The following is a 20740-nucleotide window of genomic DNA, read 5'->3' as shown; positions in this document are numbered from 1 at the left end:
CTATCATTTTGTTGGTCTAAGTTGCAATTATTGTGCATTCAGTGCAATTATTGAGGATCACCATAAGTCTACATCAAAGTTGGAGATGCAAGTCACCTTAGATGACCTTCATAAGAAGACCCAGCAGGTCAACGATTGGCTTTTCTTTATTCAGTCAAGCTTTGACTTGACTCCATGTCCAATATAATGACCCTTCGGGTGCTGTAGAGGCAACTTAGAGCTGGATTGATATGAATTCTTCGTTACATTGACTTCGAAGGAGGAATGTGACCTTTTAACTTTTTTTTAATCACTTATTTGCCTTTTGTTTTTGTGATTGTCTAATATATATACACCTAATCAGTAAGAGTAAATGACAGGTTGATATTATAAAATTTAAAAAATTATTATATTAGATCAGGTATGGATATTGAGCTTTGATGGATGATGTCAGTGGTGGATTTTAAATGGTTGACCAGGACTTACACCAGGAGCCTTTAGCCCTGCCTATGATGCTTAGAGCACTCGGCGTGAGTCCTGAATGATCCTTTTGATGTTCATTCTAAAAGTGACTTAGGTAGTAGAGAGAAGGGTCTGATCTTGTTAATCGTATTCGCACCGATCTTTTATAATCGTCCTTCCATAATGATAAATATTTTAGAAAATATTAGAGATTTTTTTTGTTAAGAATTTTGATTGACATGATATATTTATTTACTGATTTTGTTCTCTCTTTTATGACAGATATGGATTCTTAATTGGGATGGAATAGTTTTTCTATAAAATTTTAACATGAATGATTAGGATAATAAATTTATAAAAATAATCGTGAGTTGAATTAGATGGCTTCTTTGATGAATGCCTAGTATTTTTATGATTATTTTAAAATATAATTAGGATCGTACACATTGACTCGAAGAATTTCGTCTGCACGTGATATCCAAGTTAAAAAAAATGAGATAAAGGTTATCATTAATCTTTGATGAATTCTCATTGCAAAAAAATAATATTTAAGAAAAAATATTTTTTCTTAAATTCATAGTCAATCGGGTATGACACAAAAAAATAATTTTCTTTAAGAACTTGACACCAAATTGACTATGAATTCTCATTGCCATGTACAAGTTCTTAAAGAAAATTAGAAATGAACTTGATTATTTTTTTTTTAATTTATTCCTTCCGTTCAAACATTATATAATATGCATGCTAGATTCTTACCGTAGGACTTGAACTTCTAACCCCTATCTTGACACCAGATTGACTAGGGACAGACTAAAAGTATTTTTTTTGTCATAAATAAATATGTCTGTATATGAAGACAAAGAAGACAATTGTACAAGACACGAAGACAATTGTACAAGACACTACTAAAATATAACACTTATTATTTAAAAAACATCAAAAATCTAACAATGACTAGTGTTCTGATTAGCCACTATGGAAGGGACTGACAAGGGTTGCATTCATCCCTATCCCTGCCTTTGGCACTAAATCTTAAGCTGTTAAACTACACATCCAAGGACAATAGTGCAAATCCCCAGAGATGCTACCACAGCATAGGAAGAAACAAAACCAACAAGTAGAGGTACAGATCCTTTCTTGTGCATTGGATCACACAAATAGATTTGTCTTACTCTTGTGGGTATCAGCTGTGGAATCTTAGAGACCAGAGTTGACTCAAGGTAAGTTACCAAGAAAGTTCTTCAGCAACCTCCCATTGTCATCTGCACATCATTATATATATATAGTTAAGAAAGTAATTACCAAGAATGTTCTTGAGCAAATTCCGCATCATTCTTTATTACATATCATGAGCTGTGTTAACAATGGGAGTAATAGCACTGTCTTCACCTCTTTTAAGAGGTTAACCTACAGTAATAGCATTGTCTGACTGAATCTTTATTTTAGCATAAGGTTACTACTACATTCCAGATGCCAGCAACTCCTTGGCGCTCATGCAGTGGGCCGTGGCTCGTCTTGCCAAACCTAGAGTTGCACCAGTCTTGTCACTTCACTCTCAGTGATGTGTTCATCATCAACTCGAGTGAGAAGTCAGCCTCATTGTAGTTCAGAGGTTAAACCCTTCAATAATGCAACTACATCACATTGGTCAAACGAGTGCTATTTTGACTCCAACGCTCGATTATACTTGGGTTTTAGATTGCTTCTTAATGCTATCATATGTTGATTTTTTCCAAAGAAAGCCATTATGTTCCAAAAATCATTTAGATGATCACATATAATTGGGAATCATAAGTTCGAAGGTAAAATAGTGTCCATCTTGAATTCCAAACACAATTAATATGAGAGATCCAAATTCACATTTCTACCGGCGTTAATAATTTAGCCAACAATTTTCAAGCTTGAATTGATTTCCCATGTCATACCCTCCACTAAGGAAAACACACATTTTAGAACCCACAACAGTCTATGCACAAGCAGCTATCTCGACTCCACCGTCTCCATCATGTTGATGTCGTGCTCGTAGAAATAGTCGTTGTAACGGTGACCGTAGTCGCGGTCGTCGTCGACGACGTTCGCGGCGTCATCACTTGCTTTAGCACCACCGTCGGGATCGGGCCCTTCTTCCTCCACTCCTCCTCCTTTACGAGCTCCTCCGCGAATCGGTCGAGCTCGTCGCCGTTGGTCCGCTCCGAGATCTTTCCTCACCCTCTAAAGAGCAGCGACTCCACGTGTTGCTGTGACAGAAAGCGTTCTGTTGCCTCCACCGAGCTCTTCGAGCTCGTCGTCTTTGGCGTGCAATTTCCCGACATGAATGCGGTGTCCTGCAGAGGCTATCCATGAACAATCCATCGATTGTGGCTATAACCACGTTATCATAGGTGATAAGGGCAATAATTATGACAAGACCCCCGTGACATCAGCTGACGCCCCGCGCCTCTGATGGGCTGACAACGCCTGACCAGCATGGGTTGGAACGCCAACCGAGGCTCATCAACGACCACTCAGACTCGCCTCCTCACGACACGCCAACAGCAATGTCAGACATCATCAAGGGATACGACCCTGCTCCCAGTGGGCAGGTGCATCCGGTAACACTCAAACCCCTTATAAATACCCTCGCGTTCTAAGATACGGAAGAAAAGGAAAAAATGAGAGAGCACTCTCCTCCACATCACTAACTTGACCGTCGGAGGGGTCAGGCCGAGCTTCCGACCCGACCTGTGTGCAGGAACGAAGACGAAGCGTGTCTCGCCGGACGTACAGGCGGGGAGCCCTTTCCCGGAGGAAACGACGACCCATCTCCCCGGCCAAATTGACCAACGGGTCGACGACCTCTACTATTCCGAGGAATCTCCAAGGGGATTCCCGCCATTCGGACCCAGAACAAGTCGCGTCGATCTCGAGGCCACGGCATAAAGTTGTTTACCCCAACAGTTGTTGGGTCTAGCCCATATGTGGGCTTGGACAAATTGGGCCTATTGAGCCCAAATCACTAATTAAGGTGAAGTAAGGCAAATTAGGGCAGGCAGAAAAGATGGAGAGCAGCGTGCAGCGTGCAGGGTGCAGCGTACGTGCACAGTGAACAGCGACGACGTGCAGAGAGAAAAGAGGAGAGAGAAATAGAGAGAGAAAGTAAGGTTTCTGAGTTTTCTGCTTGACGATCGGTGGCCAAACGTTGTCAGTTTCGGCCCAAATTTTATGTGGAGAATCCTTGCAGCAAACTCTACAATCCTAACGGTGTTGATCTGCGGTTTACCCTCTCTAAGGTACTTTCCTGCGATATCCACTCTGTGAGACCTAGAATTCTCTTTGGAGGAGATTCACCTATGTGATGAAGATATGGTATTCTTGAGCCAAGATCTATGTTCTTGATGTTATTCTGATCCTCTAGTTATTCTAGAGAAGACCTACTGTAAACCTGTTATCATCATTATTGATAGTGGAAGTTTGAGGTGGACTACGGTCCCGTGGTTTTTCCCACATTGGGTTTTCCACGTTAAAAAGATTTGGTCTCACTGTGTGATTGATTTATTGCTCTATTGTTTATGCTGTGCTGATTGATATTTTCATTTGGATATCAAGTTGGTATTTTGATGAGGAACCTATTTTGATACACAAAGAGGGAAAGAATTATTCCGCATTAACAGGTTTCTTCCCAACAAGTGGTATCAGAGCATCAGGTTGTTTGGTGCTAGTTTTCTTGTGTGATTGAAATGGAGCAGTCAGATGGTATGATTAAATTGAACTCATCAAATTATTCCACTTGGAGGCGTCTGATGGAAGATTTGCTCTATTGCAAAGATTTGTATAAGCCTATCAAGGTTAAAGATAAACCTTCTATTATGGACGATGAAGAATGGGAAGTTCAACATAGAAAAGCTATTGCCTATATTAGAAGATGGATGGATATAAACTTGCATGAGCATATTTCAGATGAAACCAGAGCTGATGTTGTTTGGCAAAGGTTAGAAAATCTTTTTGCGAAAAAGACAGTGGGAAATAGAATTTCTCTCCTCAGAAGGCTTGTAAATTTGAAGTATAAAGATGGTGGTAACATTATTGAGCACATAAGCCTATTTCAGAGTCTTGCAAACAAGTTGGTTGCTATGAAAATGAATATAGATGATGAGATGCAGGGATTATTACTTCTCAGCTCTTTACCAGAAAGTTGGAAAACGTATGTGGTGACTATTTGTAACTCCACGCCAGAGGGGACTCTAACCATAGATATGGTTAAAGACGGTTTGCTAAATGAAGATGCAAGAAGGAAAGAACAGGGTGAATCTTCTTCTGGTGCATTTGTTACTGAAAAACAAGAAAGACGTGGAAGAAGTCATAGTAGAAATCCATATGGTTATAGAGGAAGATCCAAGTCTAGAAGAGATATCAAATGTTTTCACTGTAACAGACCAGGTCACATGAAGAAAGAGTGTAGGTTTTGGAAGCGAGAACAGAATGAAATGAAGAAAAATGAGAAAGAGACCAATACAGTTGCTGCTGAAGGTAATATCACTATTGTCTGTGATGAAGGTTGTGTTAGCCTTGTAGCTCAGGACAGTAATTGGGTAATTGACTCTGGTGCTTCATTTCATGTTACTTCTCATGGTGATTTCTTTAGATCTTACACTGCTGGTGATTTTGGTAATGTCAGAATGGGAAACAATGGTACATCTAAGATTGTGGGTATTGGAGATATTTGCTTGGAGACCAGTATTGGGAGCAAATTGATACTCAAAGATGTAAGGCATGTTCCAGATATTCGTCTTAACTTGATATCTACAGGTAGACTTGATGATGAGGGCTTTGCACATTATTTTGGTGAAAGTAAATGGAAACTCACTAAAGGTTCTCTAATTGTGGCAAAAGGAAAGAAGATTAACTCTTTTTATGTCATGGAAGCTAAGCTACACAAAGGAGAGATTAATGCAATTCGAAAAGGTGAAAGTATAGATCTTTGGCATAAGAGGCTTGGACATATCAGCGAGAAGGGACTTCAAACTCTTGCTAGAAAGCAGTTCTTACCAGAGTTGCAAGGTACATCTCTTAAATCTTGTGATCATTGCTTAGCTGGAAAAACACATAGAGTTGCATTTCAGACATATCCATCATCTAGAAGATCTGATGTTATTGATTTAGTTCATACTGATGTTTGTACTATGCAAACTAGAACTCTTGGAGGTGCTCTTTATTTTGTTACTTTTATTGATGACCATTCTAGAAAAGTTTGGGCTTTTGCTTTGAAATCTAAAGACCAGGTACTCGATGCTTTCAAGGAGTTTCATGTTAGTGTTGAAAGGGAAACTGGCAGAAAGCTAAAGTGTGTTCGATCAGATAATGGTGGCGAGTACAAGGGTCCTTTTGAGAATTATTGCAGGTTCCATGGTATCAGGCTTGAGAAAACAGTTCCTAAAACTCCTCAGCAGAACGGTGTGGCAGAAAGGATGAACAGAACCATTGAAGAAAGGATTAGGTGTATGCTTTCCCATGCCAAGTTACCAAAGTCATTTTGGGGGGAGGCTATGAGAACTACAGTTGATCTGATAAATCTTTCTCCATCAGTTCCTCTGCAAGGTGATGTTCCAGAGAGAGTATGGAGAGGAAAAGATATATCTTATAATCATTTGAGAGTCTTTGGGTGTAAAGCATTTGTTCATATTCCCAAAGATGAGAGGTCCAAGCTTGATAATAAGGCAAAAGCATGTATCTTCTTGGGATATGGTCATGAAGAGTTTGGGTACAGATTATGGGATTCAGTGAACAAGAAGATTATTAGAAGCAGAGATGTTGTGTTTCTTGAAGACCAATTGTTTGATGATGGTGATAATGTTGAGAAGCCAGAAACCTCTGTTTATATTCCTTGGAGTTTGGGTCCAGTTCCTTCACCTGTAGTTCATGATGATCATGGGGGAGATGAACAAGAAGATAGTGGTGAGAATACCAGTGATGATACACCTACAGTTGATGATGCTGAACCAACTGAACAGGCACCTCCACCACCAGTTGAGATTCCATTAAGAAGATCCACTAGAGAGCGACAACCCTCTACCAGATATCCTCCACATGAGTATGTTATGCTTACTGACGGGGGAGAGCCAGAAACTTACCAAGAAGCTATTCTACATGAGAATAAGAATGAGTGGGTTAATGCCATGCAAGAAGAGATGAGATCCTTGCTTGAGAACCACACCTATGACTTGGTAAAGTTGCCTAAAGAGAAGAAAGCTCTCAAGAATAAGTGGGTTTACAAATTGAAGACTGAAAGCAATAGCTCACAACAGAGATACAAGGCACGACTAGTTGTGAAAGGATTCAGTCAGAAGAAAGGTATTGACTTTGAAGAAATATTTTCTCCGGTTGTGAAAATGTCCTCTATCCGAGTTGTTCTTGGTTTGGCTGCCCGCTTGAATTTAGAAGTTGAGCAACTTGATGTAAAAACAGCATTTCTTCATGGTGACTTAGAAGAAGAAATTTACATGGAGCAACCAGAAGGTTTCAAAGTCAAGGGAAAAGAAAATCTAGTATGTAAGCTTAGGAAAAGCTTATATGGACTCAAACAGGCACCTAGACAGTGGTACAAGAAGTTTGATTCCTTTATGATGAGCCAAGGGTATGATAGAACCACATCTGATCATTGTGTGTTTATGAAGAAATTTTCAGATGATGATTTTATTATTTTACTGCTATATGTTGATGATATGTTGATTGTTGGCCATGATGTTGAAAAAATTGAAAAGCTGAAAAGAGAGCTAAGTAAGTCTTTTGCGATGAAAGACTTGGGATCGGTGAGACAAATACTTGGCATGAAGATTCTTCGTGATAGGAAGAAAAGGAAGATTTGGCTATCTCAGGAGACTTACATTGAAAAGGTTCTTGAAAGATTCAACATGAGTAAAGCCAAAGCAGTTTGTTCTCCACTTACAGGTCATTTCAAGCTGAGTTCAAAACAATGTCCTACAAGTGAGAAAGAAAAAGAAGAAATATCCAGAGTGCCTTACTCATCTGCAGTAGGCAGTTTGATGTATGCTATGGTTTGTACTAGGCCAGATATAGCTCATGCAGTTGGAGTTGTTAGCCGATTTCTCTCAAATCCTGGAAAGGAACATTGGGCAGCAGTGAAATGGATATTAAGATATCTAAGAGGTACTTCCAAGTTGTGTTTATGTTTTGGCAGTGATGAACCTGTGTTAGAAGGGTACACAGATGCAGACATGGCAGGTGATACTGATTCCAGGAAGTCCACTTCGGGATTCTTGATGACATTTGCAGGAGGAGCAGTCTCTTGGCAGTCTAAGTTACAGAAGTGTGTTGCTCTATCAACCACAGAAGCAGAATACATAGCAGTTACTGAAGCCTGTAAGGAAACTTTATGGATGAAAAAGTTTCTACAGGAATTGGGCTTGAAACAGGAAGTATATACTGTTTACTGTGACAGTCAGAGCGTCATTCACCTCTCCAAGAATTCAACATACCATTCTAGATCCAAGCATATTGATGTGAGATATCACTGGATTCGTGATGTGCTTGAGATGAAAGAATTACAGTTGGAAAAAGTACATACCAGTGAGAATGGTTCAGATATGTTGACAAAGTCTTTGCCTAAGGAGAAGCTTGAAGCATGTAGGCGAAGAGCGGGCTTGGTACAGCCCACCATATGAGCTGGAGGGGGAGAATTGTTGGGTCTAGCCCATATGTGGGCTTGGACAAATTGGGCCTATTGAGCCCAAATCACTAATTAAGGTGAAGTAAGGCAAATTAGGGCAGGCAGAAAAGATGGAGAGCAGCGTGCAGCGTGCAGGGTGCAGCGTACGTGCACAGTGAACAGCGACGACGTGCAGAGAGAAAAGAGGAGAGAGAAATAGAGAGAGAAAGTAAGGTTTCTGAGTTTTCTGCTTGACGATCGGTGGCCAAACGTTGTCAGTTTCGGCCCAAATTTTATGTGGAGAATCCTTGCAGCAAACTCTACAATCCTAACGGTGTTGATCTGCGGTTTACCCTCTCTAAGGTACTTTCCTGCGATATCCACTCTGTGAGACCTAGAATTCTCTTTGGAGGAGATTCACCTATGTGATGAAAATATGGTATTCTTGAGCCAAGATCTATGTTCTTGATGTTATTCTGATCCTCTAGTTATTCTAGAGAAGACCTACTGTAAACCTGTTATCATCATTATTGATAGTGGAAGTTTGAGGTGGACTACGGTCCCGTGGTTTTTCCCACATTGGGTTTTCCACGTTAAAAAGATTTGGTCTCACTGTGTGATTGATTTATTGCTCTATTGTTTATGCTGTGCTGATTGATATTTTCATTTGGATATCAAGTTGGTATTTTGATGAGGAACCTATTTTGATACACAAAGAGGGAAAGAATTATTCCGCATTAACAGGTTTCTTCCCAACAACAGTAGGTATAGTTTGCTCACGGAAGTCGAAGGTTTACCTGTATGCGCAGGTAATTGCTTGCTCTACGGTGTCCGAATGCCGTCGCCACCGCTTGATCCACCCGACGATGATCACAAAAGCCACGGCTTTTGATGAGTTAATCTGAACCGTCAAAATATTTGATCATAGATGATTGTGAGAATGTACGGTCAGGATATGTTTTCTACCGACAATTGGTTAGGGGGAGAAAGGAGATGGGGGAGTCCGGAATCCGTACCATGTCGGCGAAGCCCTCGCCAGCGATCCTGACGAGCTCAGCGGCACCCGGTGCGGCTGGCGCGGGGGCGGAAGCGCCGAGAGACACCACCATGAGGTCTTCCACCCCGGCCGCGAACGGGAACTCTGGCTTGTCGTGGAGGACGTGCGTGATGGCCGCGGCCACAGGGTTGGCCATCGCCACCCCGCCGCCCACCGCGGTGACGCGCGTCCGCCCGTCCACCGACCGCAGATCGACCGCCGCGGTGGATGCGTCGGCGCACGTGGCCGCGCACACTTCCCACATCCGGAAGTCGTACCCGTCGGACTCTACCGCGTCAGCCCGCGAGAAGAGGAACGGCGCCCCCGCGGCGAGGTCGTAGCACGGGATGAGCACCGGCTTGACGGTGTCCCTCAGCGTCGCGTCGCCGAAGATCCGACGGAAGAAACTCCCGGGTCGACGGAACATCCCACGGAATAGGCCCCTCCCGGAGGAGAAGCCGCGCCCGCGGCGGCGGCTCTCGGAGAGGAGGAGGTGCAGGGCGTCGGTTGCGGAGAACAAGGGCCGACCGTCGTGGTCCCTGGTAAAGAGCATCGCGACGAGGACGCCGCCGGCGCCGGAGCCGGCCGCGACGTCGAACATGTAGGCAACGCGGGCGGATGGGTCGCCGGAACGGTGACGGAGGGAGGACTCGAGCCGGGCGAGGGCGACCGCGGCGAGGAGGGCATCGGAGGGGCTGCCGCCGCCGTCTATGGACAGGATCCGGATCCTTCCTCGGGCACCTGCGGCGGTCCGGGGGGAGGCGCCAGCTGAGGAGTAGGAGGAAGTGGGGAAGAAGAGCTTGTTGGGGTCGTCGAGGCCGAAGAGGAACTTGCTCTCGAGGACGGAGAAGATCTCGTAACTGAGCTTGTCGGCGTCGACGAACGCCATCCTTCCGAGAACGTGATGGAAGCGGTCGAGCCCCACGGAGAAAAAGAACCGAACCGGATTTATCTGGAACGGAACGGAGGACTCGAGCTTGGAAGGCGGCGAACTGCTCTTCCAGCTTAAATAGCCAAGGGGAAAGGCGGGCAGGTCAGGGTCACGACCGCGGAGCACGTTAGCAGAACGTGGGCTTGACACGTACGTGAGCCGCAGCAACCGTCGGATGAGCCGCAAACGGTCGAGATCGGAGGCGGGGAGATGCGCTGCGGAAAGTGGGACGAAGGCTAGTGGGGCGTCGGTCGCGTCGGGTCGGTGGAGGGGGATTCGGCGAGCACCCGGCGGGGAGTTCACATGGGCTTGCACGTGTGGGAGGACCTCGGTGCGTGCGGTCACCGACGGCTTCGGTAGTGGGGATCGGACGCGATCGCATGGATCCCAGGACGTTGTCGGGGACGGACGAGACAGTGACAGCGGCGAATCAGGTTGCGCCACGCTTCACTTTTTTTTTTTTATGGCCCGCGGGGATCAGAAAAAGGAAGAAAAATATAGAGGTAATACTGTCCATATCTTTTAATTACATGGCTTTAATAGTTACTTACAAAAGGGGATCAATTTATTAACTTGATAGGTCACATAAAGGTTTCACCTTTTTAACATAAAGGTTTCACCTTTTTACACTTTGTCCTTCATAAATTATTTTCGTGAATCGTATCCTTATTAACTAGATTACAAAGATGTTATGACACAAACACCATCCTGTTTATAAGAATCAGGTTTTTTAAAGACTAATTAACATTAATCAAATCAAAATATTAAAAAGAATTAAGAATTTGACGATTAAAAGAGTTATCCAATACTCTCATCTTTTGCAAGCCTGGATAAGTTTGATAATTTATTGGGTTAAAAATCAAATAAAATAGCAAATGATTAATTGGTTAGATTAGGATATATGATCTAATTAATTCAGTTCCAAACCATAGCTAGTTTTGCTTTAAACTGAACAACCTTATTTTGGCTTCAGTTTCTTTTATATGGTTTGTACAGTTCGGTTTTAAATTATAATAATTGAACTAGTTCTGTTCTGTTGGAAATTTCCTAAAGCTGAAACAAACCTGTGAACTGTGTTTGCATTGATGAATTTTTTAGATTGGGTCGGGTTAGAGTCACCAGTACAGCGTTGTTTGTTATTGTTGCAGTATGGAACAGTTTTTAGACAAAGTATGTCGGAACATTTAAATCAATACACGAACTATGTTTTTAAATCATGTCGGAACATTCGGACCACAAGTAAATAGAGTGTAATTTATGTAAAATTTTCTAATGATCATCTAAACAAATATACAGGCATAACTTAAAGCAAAACTAGCTATGGTTTGGAACTGAATTAATTAGATCATATATACTGATGCGGTCTGCACTTGTTTAAGCCGTGACCTCGGGTCGATACGGCTCGGTTCGGGGGTCCGGATGCCGAAGATCCTGAGTAGGGCCTTTTTGACGTCTTTTGGGTGAGCACTTGCGGCAACCCGAGCCGGGGTTGGTCTTTAGTGAACAGCCAGCTGCAGTCCCCTGGCAATGCGATCGCCGTGCACCTGCACAAAGGTCGGGTCGGGGTGCTCGACCCGACCCCTCCGACGATCGAGTTAGAGAGAGATGTGGAGGGGATTGTGGATGAGGCAGAAGAAGAGTCTCTCAGTGTTTTCTTGTGTCTGAGTGAGTTTTTTTCCCCCCTTTGGTCTCCGGACCCTCGACTCTTTATAGCTTGGGTCTGATATTACCTGATGTTCCTATCTGTCTGAGCGAGGTCGTGTCTCTGGCGGGATTTGACATTGCCATTAAGGTCGCGTGGCGGACCATCCTGTCGCAGGGCATGGGTGCCCTCGATCGTCGCCCCCTGCGTTTGGGTAGACGTGCAGGGTATGGGTGAAGAAGTCGCTCGCCGAGGAGGGGTGGCATTGGCGATGTCAGGTCGACGTTAATGCCTGTCCGCTCGACTGGCGTCGTGGCATGTCGTGTTGTCATTTCTCCCTTTGGGGAGTACCTTTGGTTGTCACACCACGGGGTGGCCGACGTCATGGTCTGCATCCCCGTTGACTTTATGGTGATTCCCGTATCACTTCCCCCCCCAGGCGGTTTGCTGCATCGGTCTTTAGAGTTTCGCGAATGGGGGGGCATCCTCGTGTATCGGACGGGGAAAACATAAGTCCGAGCGACTCGATGATGACCGGATCGACGAGTCGCTGGTTGGCACCTGAATAGGGACGACTCGGAACGACTGGATTGTCGAGCCGCAGATCGGAAACTGAACTAGAACGACTCGAAATGACTGGATCGTCGAGCCGTAGGTCGGAAACTGAACTTGAACGACTCGAAATGACTGGATCGTCGAGCCGCAGGTCGGAACCTGAACTGGAACGACTCGAAATGACTGGATCGTCGAGCCGCAGGTCGGAACCTGAACTGGAACGACTCAAAATGACTGGATCGTCGAGCCGCAGGTCGGAACCTGAACTGGAACGACTCGAAATGACTGGATCGTCGAGCCGCAGGTTGGAACCTGAACTGGAACGACTCGAAATGACTGGATCGTCGAGCCGCAATCTGGACTGATTGCGTGCTGTCGCACGTTGGCGCTGCGTTCGAGGTACGGACCCCTGTTGCGCTTGGGAGATGCTGCCCCGCTGTCTCCCAAGGGCGGGAATGCGGGTGTCTTGAGTGGACTGTGCGGCGCCACGCGCCACGTGGCGCTTTGAGGAGGGCGGCGCAGTTTTTGGGGATCAGGCGTGGTTTGGGCGGGATCGGCAGATCTGGGGCGCTGAGGCGCGCTGCCGGCTGCGATTTATTTCTCCTTTCTCGGGAAGCTCGATCGTCGTCTTCGGCTTATTTTATATATAAGCCTTCCCCAAAGGGGTTTCGCCGATCGTTGCTTGGCTGCTGTCGCTCCGTTTGGTCGCCGCTGGCCCTTGTTCGCCTTGTCCTTCGACTCAGGCTTTTCACATCGTCTTTGAGGTTAGGATGTCCTCGTCTTCCTCCTCTTCTTCATCCTCCACCTCTTCTTCTGAGGGCCCCGGGGTCAGGCATTTGTCCCCGGGGGGTGAATCCTTAAAGGTGGGGGGAAGTTCCGTCCGGCTTGCAAACCTCAAGCTGTGGCACGACGTAGAGTCGGTGGTGACCGAGGAGCTTTTGGAGGAGCTCCGGGTTCGCTACTGTATTCCGGAGAGTTACGGCCTGTCAGCCCCTCGTCCGGACCAATGGCCGTATGACCAGCTCCCCCAGGGGTTCGGGCTGACAGTAGGTGCACTTGAGGCGGGGTTGCGGTTTCCGCTTCATCCCGTAATCGAGGACTGTCTCCGTACCTGGGGCATCTCGCCGTCTCAGATGGCGCCGAATTCCTGGCGATACTTGGTCGTCTTCCTCGGGGAGTGTAGGATGGCCGGGATAGAACCGTCCAGGGCTTTATTTCTGGCCTGCTTTCGGCTGTGTAGGGGTCGGGGTGGGTATTATTTGGCCGCTCGTAGTGGGTTCAGGATCAGTGGCGCCCCTTCCAATAATAAAGGCTGGAAGAGTCGCTTCTTCTTCGTCAGCTGCAGTCGGGGGTGGGGCTTCAGCACCGGATGGACTTCCCGCACGGTCGACAACGTTCTCCCGTTGCTTTCAGGCAGAGAGTCGGCGGATGTAGATCGTTTGAGGGGCATCCTGTCCTCTTCTCGGGTGATCAAAAAAATGACCGAGGAGTGGCTGGCTGACGTAGGGTTGAGCCCGGTTGCCGGGGGTATGGTTGCCTTTACGTCGTATGTCCCTTCTCCTTCGTCTCGAGTTATCTGATCGATCGGATCTCCTTCTGCAGGGATGGTGAACTTCCAGTCCGTGAAGAAGGCATCGCACTCCCGACCGACCGCGCCTCAACCGCAGGGTGGCACTGGCTCCGGAGAGATCCCGAAGAGGGGTGCGCCCGAGACCGCGCCGACTTCGCCGAACACAACTCAGTCGGTGAAGAAATTGAAAACCGCGGTCAGGAAGGTGTCCGCGCGTTCGGCCGCTCGGGAGCGTGGCACCGCGGGGTTGACGGGGACCGCTCCGTCGGGGGAGGCCTCAAGAAACGCTAAAGGAAAGGAGGCGGTCGAGTCGGCTGGTGGCGACCCGGCTCAAGGGGCATCGGCACGCCCGAAGTCGATGCGGGACCTGTGTCGTGTCAGCCGATTGGGGGACGAGGAGTACCAGGCCCCGATCATGGCCAACCTCCCTATCGGCGCAGCAGGAGCCTCGTACGTCCCTCGATGGCCCGGGCTTAAAACAAACACCAAGGTCTGGGCCGATGGATCGACGGCTCAGGAGTTTATCCGGGGGGCGCTCCACCCGCTGCTGGCCAAGGAACTTTATGGCTCGACCTCGGAGGTGTTGGCGGACCGAGCGGCGAAATCGTTGGTGTGGGTGAGTGGCATCCTTGCTTCTTTTGTTTGTCCATTACTTCAGGTGCTGACGCCGACCTGGGTGCAGGGCCAACACTACGCCATGGCGCTGATCGACCGAGTCCTTGATGCCGGGCGGTTGATCGAACGACAATCGAGCACTTATGCCGCGCTTCGTCTCGAGAACCAAGAGTTGCGGCAGTCATTCGGCCCGGAGGCCGTGGCAGCGGTCGAGCAGCGCGCCGCGGTTCTGGACGAAGAGGTGAAGCGCCTGAAGGGCGAGCTGGAGGAGAGCCAGGCTCGCGCCCGTGCGTTGGACGATGAGCTCCAAACGCTCTCCAACGACGTTGAGTCCGCGCGATCAGCCGCTTGGGCCGCCGAGGCGGCCTTGAAGGAGGAACAACAGGCTCTGCCCGAACGGATAGAGAGGGCGATCGCCGAGTACAAGGCATCGGACGGGTTCGAGCGCGGCCTGGTGAGGTCTGGGCGGGCGACGTACGAGTTCGGGTACCGAGTAGCCTGTGCTCGCGCCCGCTCGAGTCATCCGGAGTGGGAGTTGGAGTCGGATCCCTTCGCCGACCATCCTGCGGACGAGGCGGTGGATATGCCGGCGAGCGTCCCCTTTGATGACGGGCCCGAGACACCCCCTCCGTGTTGATGTTTCTTTTTGTTTTTTGGTTGGGTTGGATTTTCAAGTCTTTGTATCGCCAACCCCATGTTTGTATGAATCCTTCATAATGGAGATGACTTATTCTGGCCATTGTCTTGCGCATCCGGCGTGATACACGTCTTTGCTTGGTTCTTCCTTACGGGTAGAGTCTCCTTAGATTTACTGCATTCCAGGTCCTCGGGAGGCGGCTCCCTTCCATAGTCTCGAGTCGGTAGGTCCCTTCTCGGACCATATCGTATGACTCTGTACGGGCCCTACCAGTTGGGCGCGAGCTTGCCTCCCGCCCGGGTCGGGTCGGTCACTTCCACCTTACGGAGAACGAGGTCTCTGATCTTGATCGGGCGAGGATGGACTCTTTGGTTGTACATTCGCGCCACGGCCTTTTTATAGGCTAGGGTGTGCAGGTGGGCCTCGGTCCTTCTTTCTTCGAGGAGGTCTAAGCGCGCCCTCAGGCCTTCTTCGGAATCCTCTTGTTTGTAGTCCGAGGTGCGAAGGGTCGGGAATACCACTTCGGGGGGTAGGACCGCTTCGGTCCCGAATGCAAGGCTGAACGGGGATTCCCCCGAAGCCGTTTTCGGGGTTGTCCGCATCGCCCATAGAACGCTCGGCAGTTCGTCTACCCAAGCTCCGAGTGCGCCTGTGACTCTCCTCCTGAGGCCTTCTAGAACCGCCCGATTCGTTACCTCGGCCTGTCCATTGGTCTGAGGGTGTGCCACCGAGCTAAACTTCAGTTGTATTCCATACGACGAGCAGTAAGCCTTAAACTTTACGTTGTTGAACTGGGCCCCATTGTCGGTGATAATGGCCCTCGGGATCCCGAACCGAGTGATGATGTTTTTCCACGTAAATCCTTGAACTTGCTTCTCAGTGATGGAGGCCAGTGGTTCGGCCTCAACCCATTTTGTGAAATAGTCCACCCCGACGATGAGGAAACGTCGTTGCCCCGAGGCCGGAGGGAAGGGACCGAGGAGGTCGAGTCCCCATTGGGCGAAGGGCCAAGCGACTTCCATCGAGTTGAGAGGGACCGCCGGTTAATGTTGCAGTCGGGCGTGCCGTTGGCACGGTTAACATTGCCGCACGTATGTCGCAGCGTCTCGGCGCATTGTTGGCCAGTAGTATCCCTGTCGGAGGGCCTTGAAGGCCAAGGTCCGACCTCCGATATGCTCCCCACAAATTCCCTCGTGAAGCTCGGCGAGGACGGTGTGGGCCTCGGGGGGTGCGAGGCAGAGCAAGAGGGGCTGTGAGAAACCTCTGCGGTATAGCTTCCCACCGACCAAGCTATACCAGGCCTGCGTTCGCCTTAGTCGTCTTGCCGCCGCCGGGTCGTCGGGCTCCGTCCCCTCTGTCTTAAAGCGGAGTATCTCCTCCATCCAGTTCGGCGGGGTTCGGGTCTCGACGACGCCGCAGGATGGTATGGTCGGCGCCGTTATGGGCTCGGTGACGGAGGCTTTTTCTAAACCCCGTGCAGAGACCGCTTTTGCCAGAGTGTCGGCGGATGTGTTTTGGGCCCGGGGCACTTGTGTGATTGAGAACCGGCTGAAGAGGCGGGCGAGCCGCTGTGTTTCCGCCAGGTATGATGCCATCGTGGGGTCCCGGGCCTCGTAGCTCCCGTTTACGTGTCCCGTCACCAGCTGGGAGTCGTTGAATACCTCGAGGTTGTCTACCTGCATCTCCAAGGCGAGGCGTAGGCCATGTAGTAGCGCCTCGTACTCGGCTTCGTTGTTGGTGGCTTGGAATTGCAGTCGGATTGACCTTTCGTAGGTTTCTCCAGTAGGGCTTTTAAGGACGAGGTCGACTCCGGCCGCACCGGTGATGGCGGAGCCGTCAACATGCAAGGTCCACGCGCGGTCGGTATCCTTTCGCCCCTCTGCACAATCCTCGGGCGTTAGTTCAGAGATGAAATCAACCAGTACCTGGGCTTTGATAGCGTTCCGAGGAGAATATTGGATGTCGAACTCGCTGAGCTCGACCGACCATCGTAACATTCGACCCGACATGTCGAACTTGGATAGGATTTTCTACAGCGGCTGGTCGATGATGACTTTGATTGTGTGGGACTGGAAGTATGGGCGTAGCTTTCGCGCTGTCCTCACCAACGCCAGAGCCAGCCTTTCGATAGGGGGGTACCGCGCCTCGACCCCGGCGAGGACGTGGCTGACGTAATAGATGGGCTGCTGCTTTGGTGGTGCTTCTCGGACCAGCACCGAGCTAACTGCCCGTGCTGACGCCGCCAAGTAAAGACCCAAGGTTTCCCCTGGCTCGGGGGAGGCGAGTCGGGGCAGGCGGGTAAGGTACGCCTTTAGGTCTTCGAAAGCTTCTTCGCACTCGGTCGTCCAGGTGAAATTGTTTACTTGTTGCAGGGCCTGGAAGAAAGGCAGGCATCTATCGCCCGACCTGGATATTAATCTACTGAGCGCCGCCAGTTTTCCCGTGAGGCACTGTACCTCTTTGACGGAGCGGGATGAGTGCATCCGGGTTATGACCCGTACCTTTTCCGGGTTGGCGTCTATTCCCCTTTGGTGGATGACGAAGCCGAGGAATCTTCCCGAGCTAACCCCGAAGACGCACTTCGCGGGGTTCAAACGCATATGGAACCGCCTGAGGGTCTGGAAAGTTTCCGTCAAATCGGCCAGGTGCGCCTTCGCGGTTTTGCTTTTTACGATCATGTCGTCCACATATATTTCCATGTTCCTGCCGATCTGGCGTCTGAACAGCTTGTCGACCATCCTCTGGTAGGTTGCCCTAGCGTTCTTTAAACCGAACGGCATTACCTTGTAGCAATATATTCCTCTGTCAGTGATGAAGGCGGTATTCTCTTGGTCCGCTGGTGCCATGCGGATTTGGTTGTAGCCCGAGTATGCATCCAAGAAGGTAAGGAGTTCGTAGCCCGAGGTGGCGTCGACTAGCTGATCAATTCTCGGGAGCGGGTAGTAGTCTTTGGGACATGCCCGGTTGAGATTGGTGTAGTCAACGCACATCCGCCAGCTTCCATTAGGTTTTTTAACGAGGACTACATTTGACAGCCACTGGGGGTACTTCACCTCGGAAATGAATCCGGCCTCCGTCAATCGGTCGACCTCTTCGTTGATCGCCCTCTGTCGATCGGTGGCGAACCTGCGTGGTCTTTGCTTCACTGGCCTGGCCTCGGGATTGATGTTAAGCTGGTGTTCGGCTACCGTCCGATCAATCCCTGGCATTTCCTTGGGCGACCATGCGAATACATCGGCGTTCGCTTTCAGGAACTCGACGAGCTGGAGCTGGTTTTCTTCGGGCTGGGCTGCACCGATTTTCACAGTCTGACCGGGCCGGTCTCCCTTTATTGGTACCTCGGTAAGCTGCTCGGGTGGTTCAAGGTGTGTTGATGTGGGAGCCTCTTCTCGAGGGTCTGGGACATGGGGGCATGCCCTCTTCGGGAGGGAGACCGCGGTGAGGTAGCACCTTCTTGACTCACCCGGGTCGCTTCGTGATTCTCCGACCCCCGCCGAGGTGGGAAACTTGATGGCTCGGTGGTAGGTTGAGACCACTGCTTTTAGCTTGTTAAGCGTTGGGCGTCCGAGGATGACGTTGTAGGCCGAAGGGAGGTTGACCACCATGAACGTAGTCATTATTGTCTTGGTCCTTGGCTCTTCCCCAATGGTGACAGGGAGTGTGGCGGTGCCGAGCGGGGAGATTGAGTCTCCGGTGAATCCCGTGAGTGCCGAGCTCATGGGAGTGAGGTCCTCGGTGGGCAAGCCGAGCCTCTTGAAGGCGTCGAGGTATAAGACGTCGGCGGAGCTCCCAGTGTCGACCATTACTCTCTTTACCCAAGCGTTGGCGATCTGGATGGAGATCACCAGGGCGTCGTCATGATGGGACCGTTCCCACTCCTCGGCCCCAAACGAGATTTCGGGTTCTAGCTGGGGTCGGGGGCGTTTCTCGACCGTGCTCCGGGCATAGGATTTCCTTGCGCTCGAGCTGCTGCCACCTGCCGCCGGTCCCCCGACGATGACATCAACCTGCCTTTCGACGGTCATCCGGGGACGCGGGGTCGCTTCTCGGGGTTCCTTGAGATAGCGGCCGAGGTACCCCCTTCTGATCAGCTCCTCGATCTGGTTCTGGAGGTCGTGGCAGTCCTCCGTGTCGTGGCCATGGTCTCGGTGGAACCTACAGTATTTCGACCGATTTTTGTAAGTGGCTCTCATGGGATTGGGGGGCCGCAAAAGACCTTTTTCCCTGATCTGGAGGAAGATATCGGTACGAGGTGCGTTGAGCGGGAGGGGCGGAGGCCTCGGGAGCCGCTGCTCGGGATGGTCGAGCCTCCGACGGGGTTGCGGGTCGACCGACGAGGTGGCGGCTCGGGGTTGCTCGGTCCGTGATTTCTTCCCGACCGTGCGTCTTCCCGCCGCCAATGCTTCGCCGGCGACGTATTGGTTGGCACGGTGGAGCATCTCAAGGACGGTGGCGGGCGGCTTCTCAATTAGTGACCAGAAGAACCTCGAGGGTTTCAGCCCCGTCAGGAACGCCTGCATGATCAAAGAGGGGTGAGTGTCCGAATACCCGCGGATCTCCGCGGTGAAACGCGTTACAAACTGCGCGAGTGTTTCTTCTTCGTGCTGCGTCAGTGCCAGCAGGGCAGCTATGGACGGCCGAGGTCGCGCGCTGGTAAGGAAGTTTTGTTCGAACTCCTTGGCGAACTGGTCAAAAGATGCGATAGAGGATTGGCGCAGCCGGCTTAACCATGCGCGTGCTGGTCCTCTGAAGGTGGTCGGGAATGTACGGCACATTAGCGCGTCGGATGTGCCGTAAAGGGCCATCTGAGTTCTGAACGCGGCGACATGCTCCGCCGGGTCGGAGCCGCCGTCATATGTTTCTAGGGCTGGAACCCTAAAGTTGAGGGGGACAGGTTTTTCTTGTATTTCCTGAACGAAAGGGGATCCCCCCGAGGTGCCTTCGTTTGATTCATCCCGCGACTTTTGGAGCTCGCGCCGAAACTCGTCCAGGCGGCGATTGACCTGGGAGAATTGTCCCTTAATGAAGCTGTCCTCCGAGTTGGACGATACGGTGTCAGGCTCGGGGCGACGTCGAGCGGCTCAGGAGGGTGCAAGGGGAACACGTGCGGGCGAACCCACGTGGTGGACGGCCCCGTCTCGGATTTCACCGGTTGCATCCTGTCCCGCGTCCGGCCCTTGTTGGGCTGAGTCGGCGGAGGCGTCTGTCAGTCGCCTGATTTCGGGGATAAGTGGGACCACGGCCTGCATCATCTCGACCATTCCCTGCACTTGTTTAGCGAGGGCGAAGAACGCTTCGGGTGGTACGGCCGGGGGGTCGACCGCGGGCAATGGGGGTGGCATCCCTAGGTCGTTGAACAGGCGCCAATAACGATCTGGCGTTGATGTCGGCATTTCTCCTTCTCCGTGGGTGACGGGTCCGACGGGGTCGGCGTGAGGGTCGTTCGGCATCCGGGGCCCTTCCTCTAGCGCCATTCTGAGGCGGTCTACACCTGTTTAAGCCGTGACCTCGGGTCGATACGGCTCGGTTCGGGGGTCCGGATGCCGAAGATCCTGAGTAGGGCCTCTTTGACGTCTTTTGGGTGAGCACTTGCGGCAACCCGAGCCGGGGTTGGTCTTTAGTGAACAGCCAGCTGCAGTCCCCTGGCAATGCGATCGCCGTGCACCTGCAC

General features: G+C 50.0%; 1 protein-coding gene across 1 annotated transcript; it reads right to left on the bottom strand.

The window, feature by feature from the left end:
- Positions 1–5732: 5732 nt before the first annotated feature.
- Positions 5733–10480, bottom strand: LOC135648402 (patatin-like protein 3). Its single transcript, XM_065166060.1, has 3 exons — positions 9100–10480; positions 8881–8984; positions 5733–7754 (listed from the first exon to the last, which is right to left on the bottom strand). Exons 1-3 carry the CDS (start codon positions 10006–10008, stop codon positions 7496–7498), a joined length of 1272 nt encoding a protein of 423 aa, XP_065022132.1. The 5' UTR covers positions 10009–10480; the 3' UTR covers positions 5733–7495.
- Between the last annotated feature and the right edge of the window lie 10260 nt (positions 10481–20740).

This window comes from Musa acuminata, chromosome BXJ3-9, assembly GCF_036884655.1.
Source record: "Musa acuminata AAA Group cultivar baxijiao chromosome BXJ3-9, Cavendish_Baxijiao_AAA, whole genome shotgun sequence".
Taxonomy (NCBI): domain Eukaryota; kingdom Viridiplantae; phylum Streptophyta; class Magnoliopsida; order Zingiberales; family Musaceae; genus Musa; species Musa acuminata.
This window is presented reverse-complemented; position numbering and strand designations above follow the sequence as displayed.

What these genes read in the sequence shown, in the direction of transcription:
- LOC135648402 (XM_065166060.1), bottom strand. Translation starts at nt 10,008, where the DNA reads ATGGCGTTCGTCGACGCCGACAAGCTCAGTTACGAGATCTTCTCCGTC. An exon ending in GCGAGGGCTTCGCCGACATG is followed by an intron (nt 8,985 to 9,099) that starts GTACGGATTCCG and finishes TTGACGGTTCAG; the next exon opens with ATTAACTCATCAAAAGCCGT. An exon ending in GCAATTACCTGCGCATACAG is followed by an intron (nt 7,755 to 8,880) that starts GTAAACCTTCGA and finishes TGTGGTTGATAG; the next exon opens with AGCAACACACTTCTGTAACT.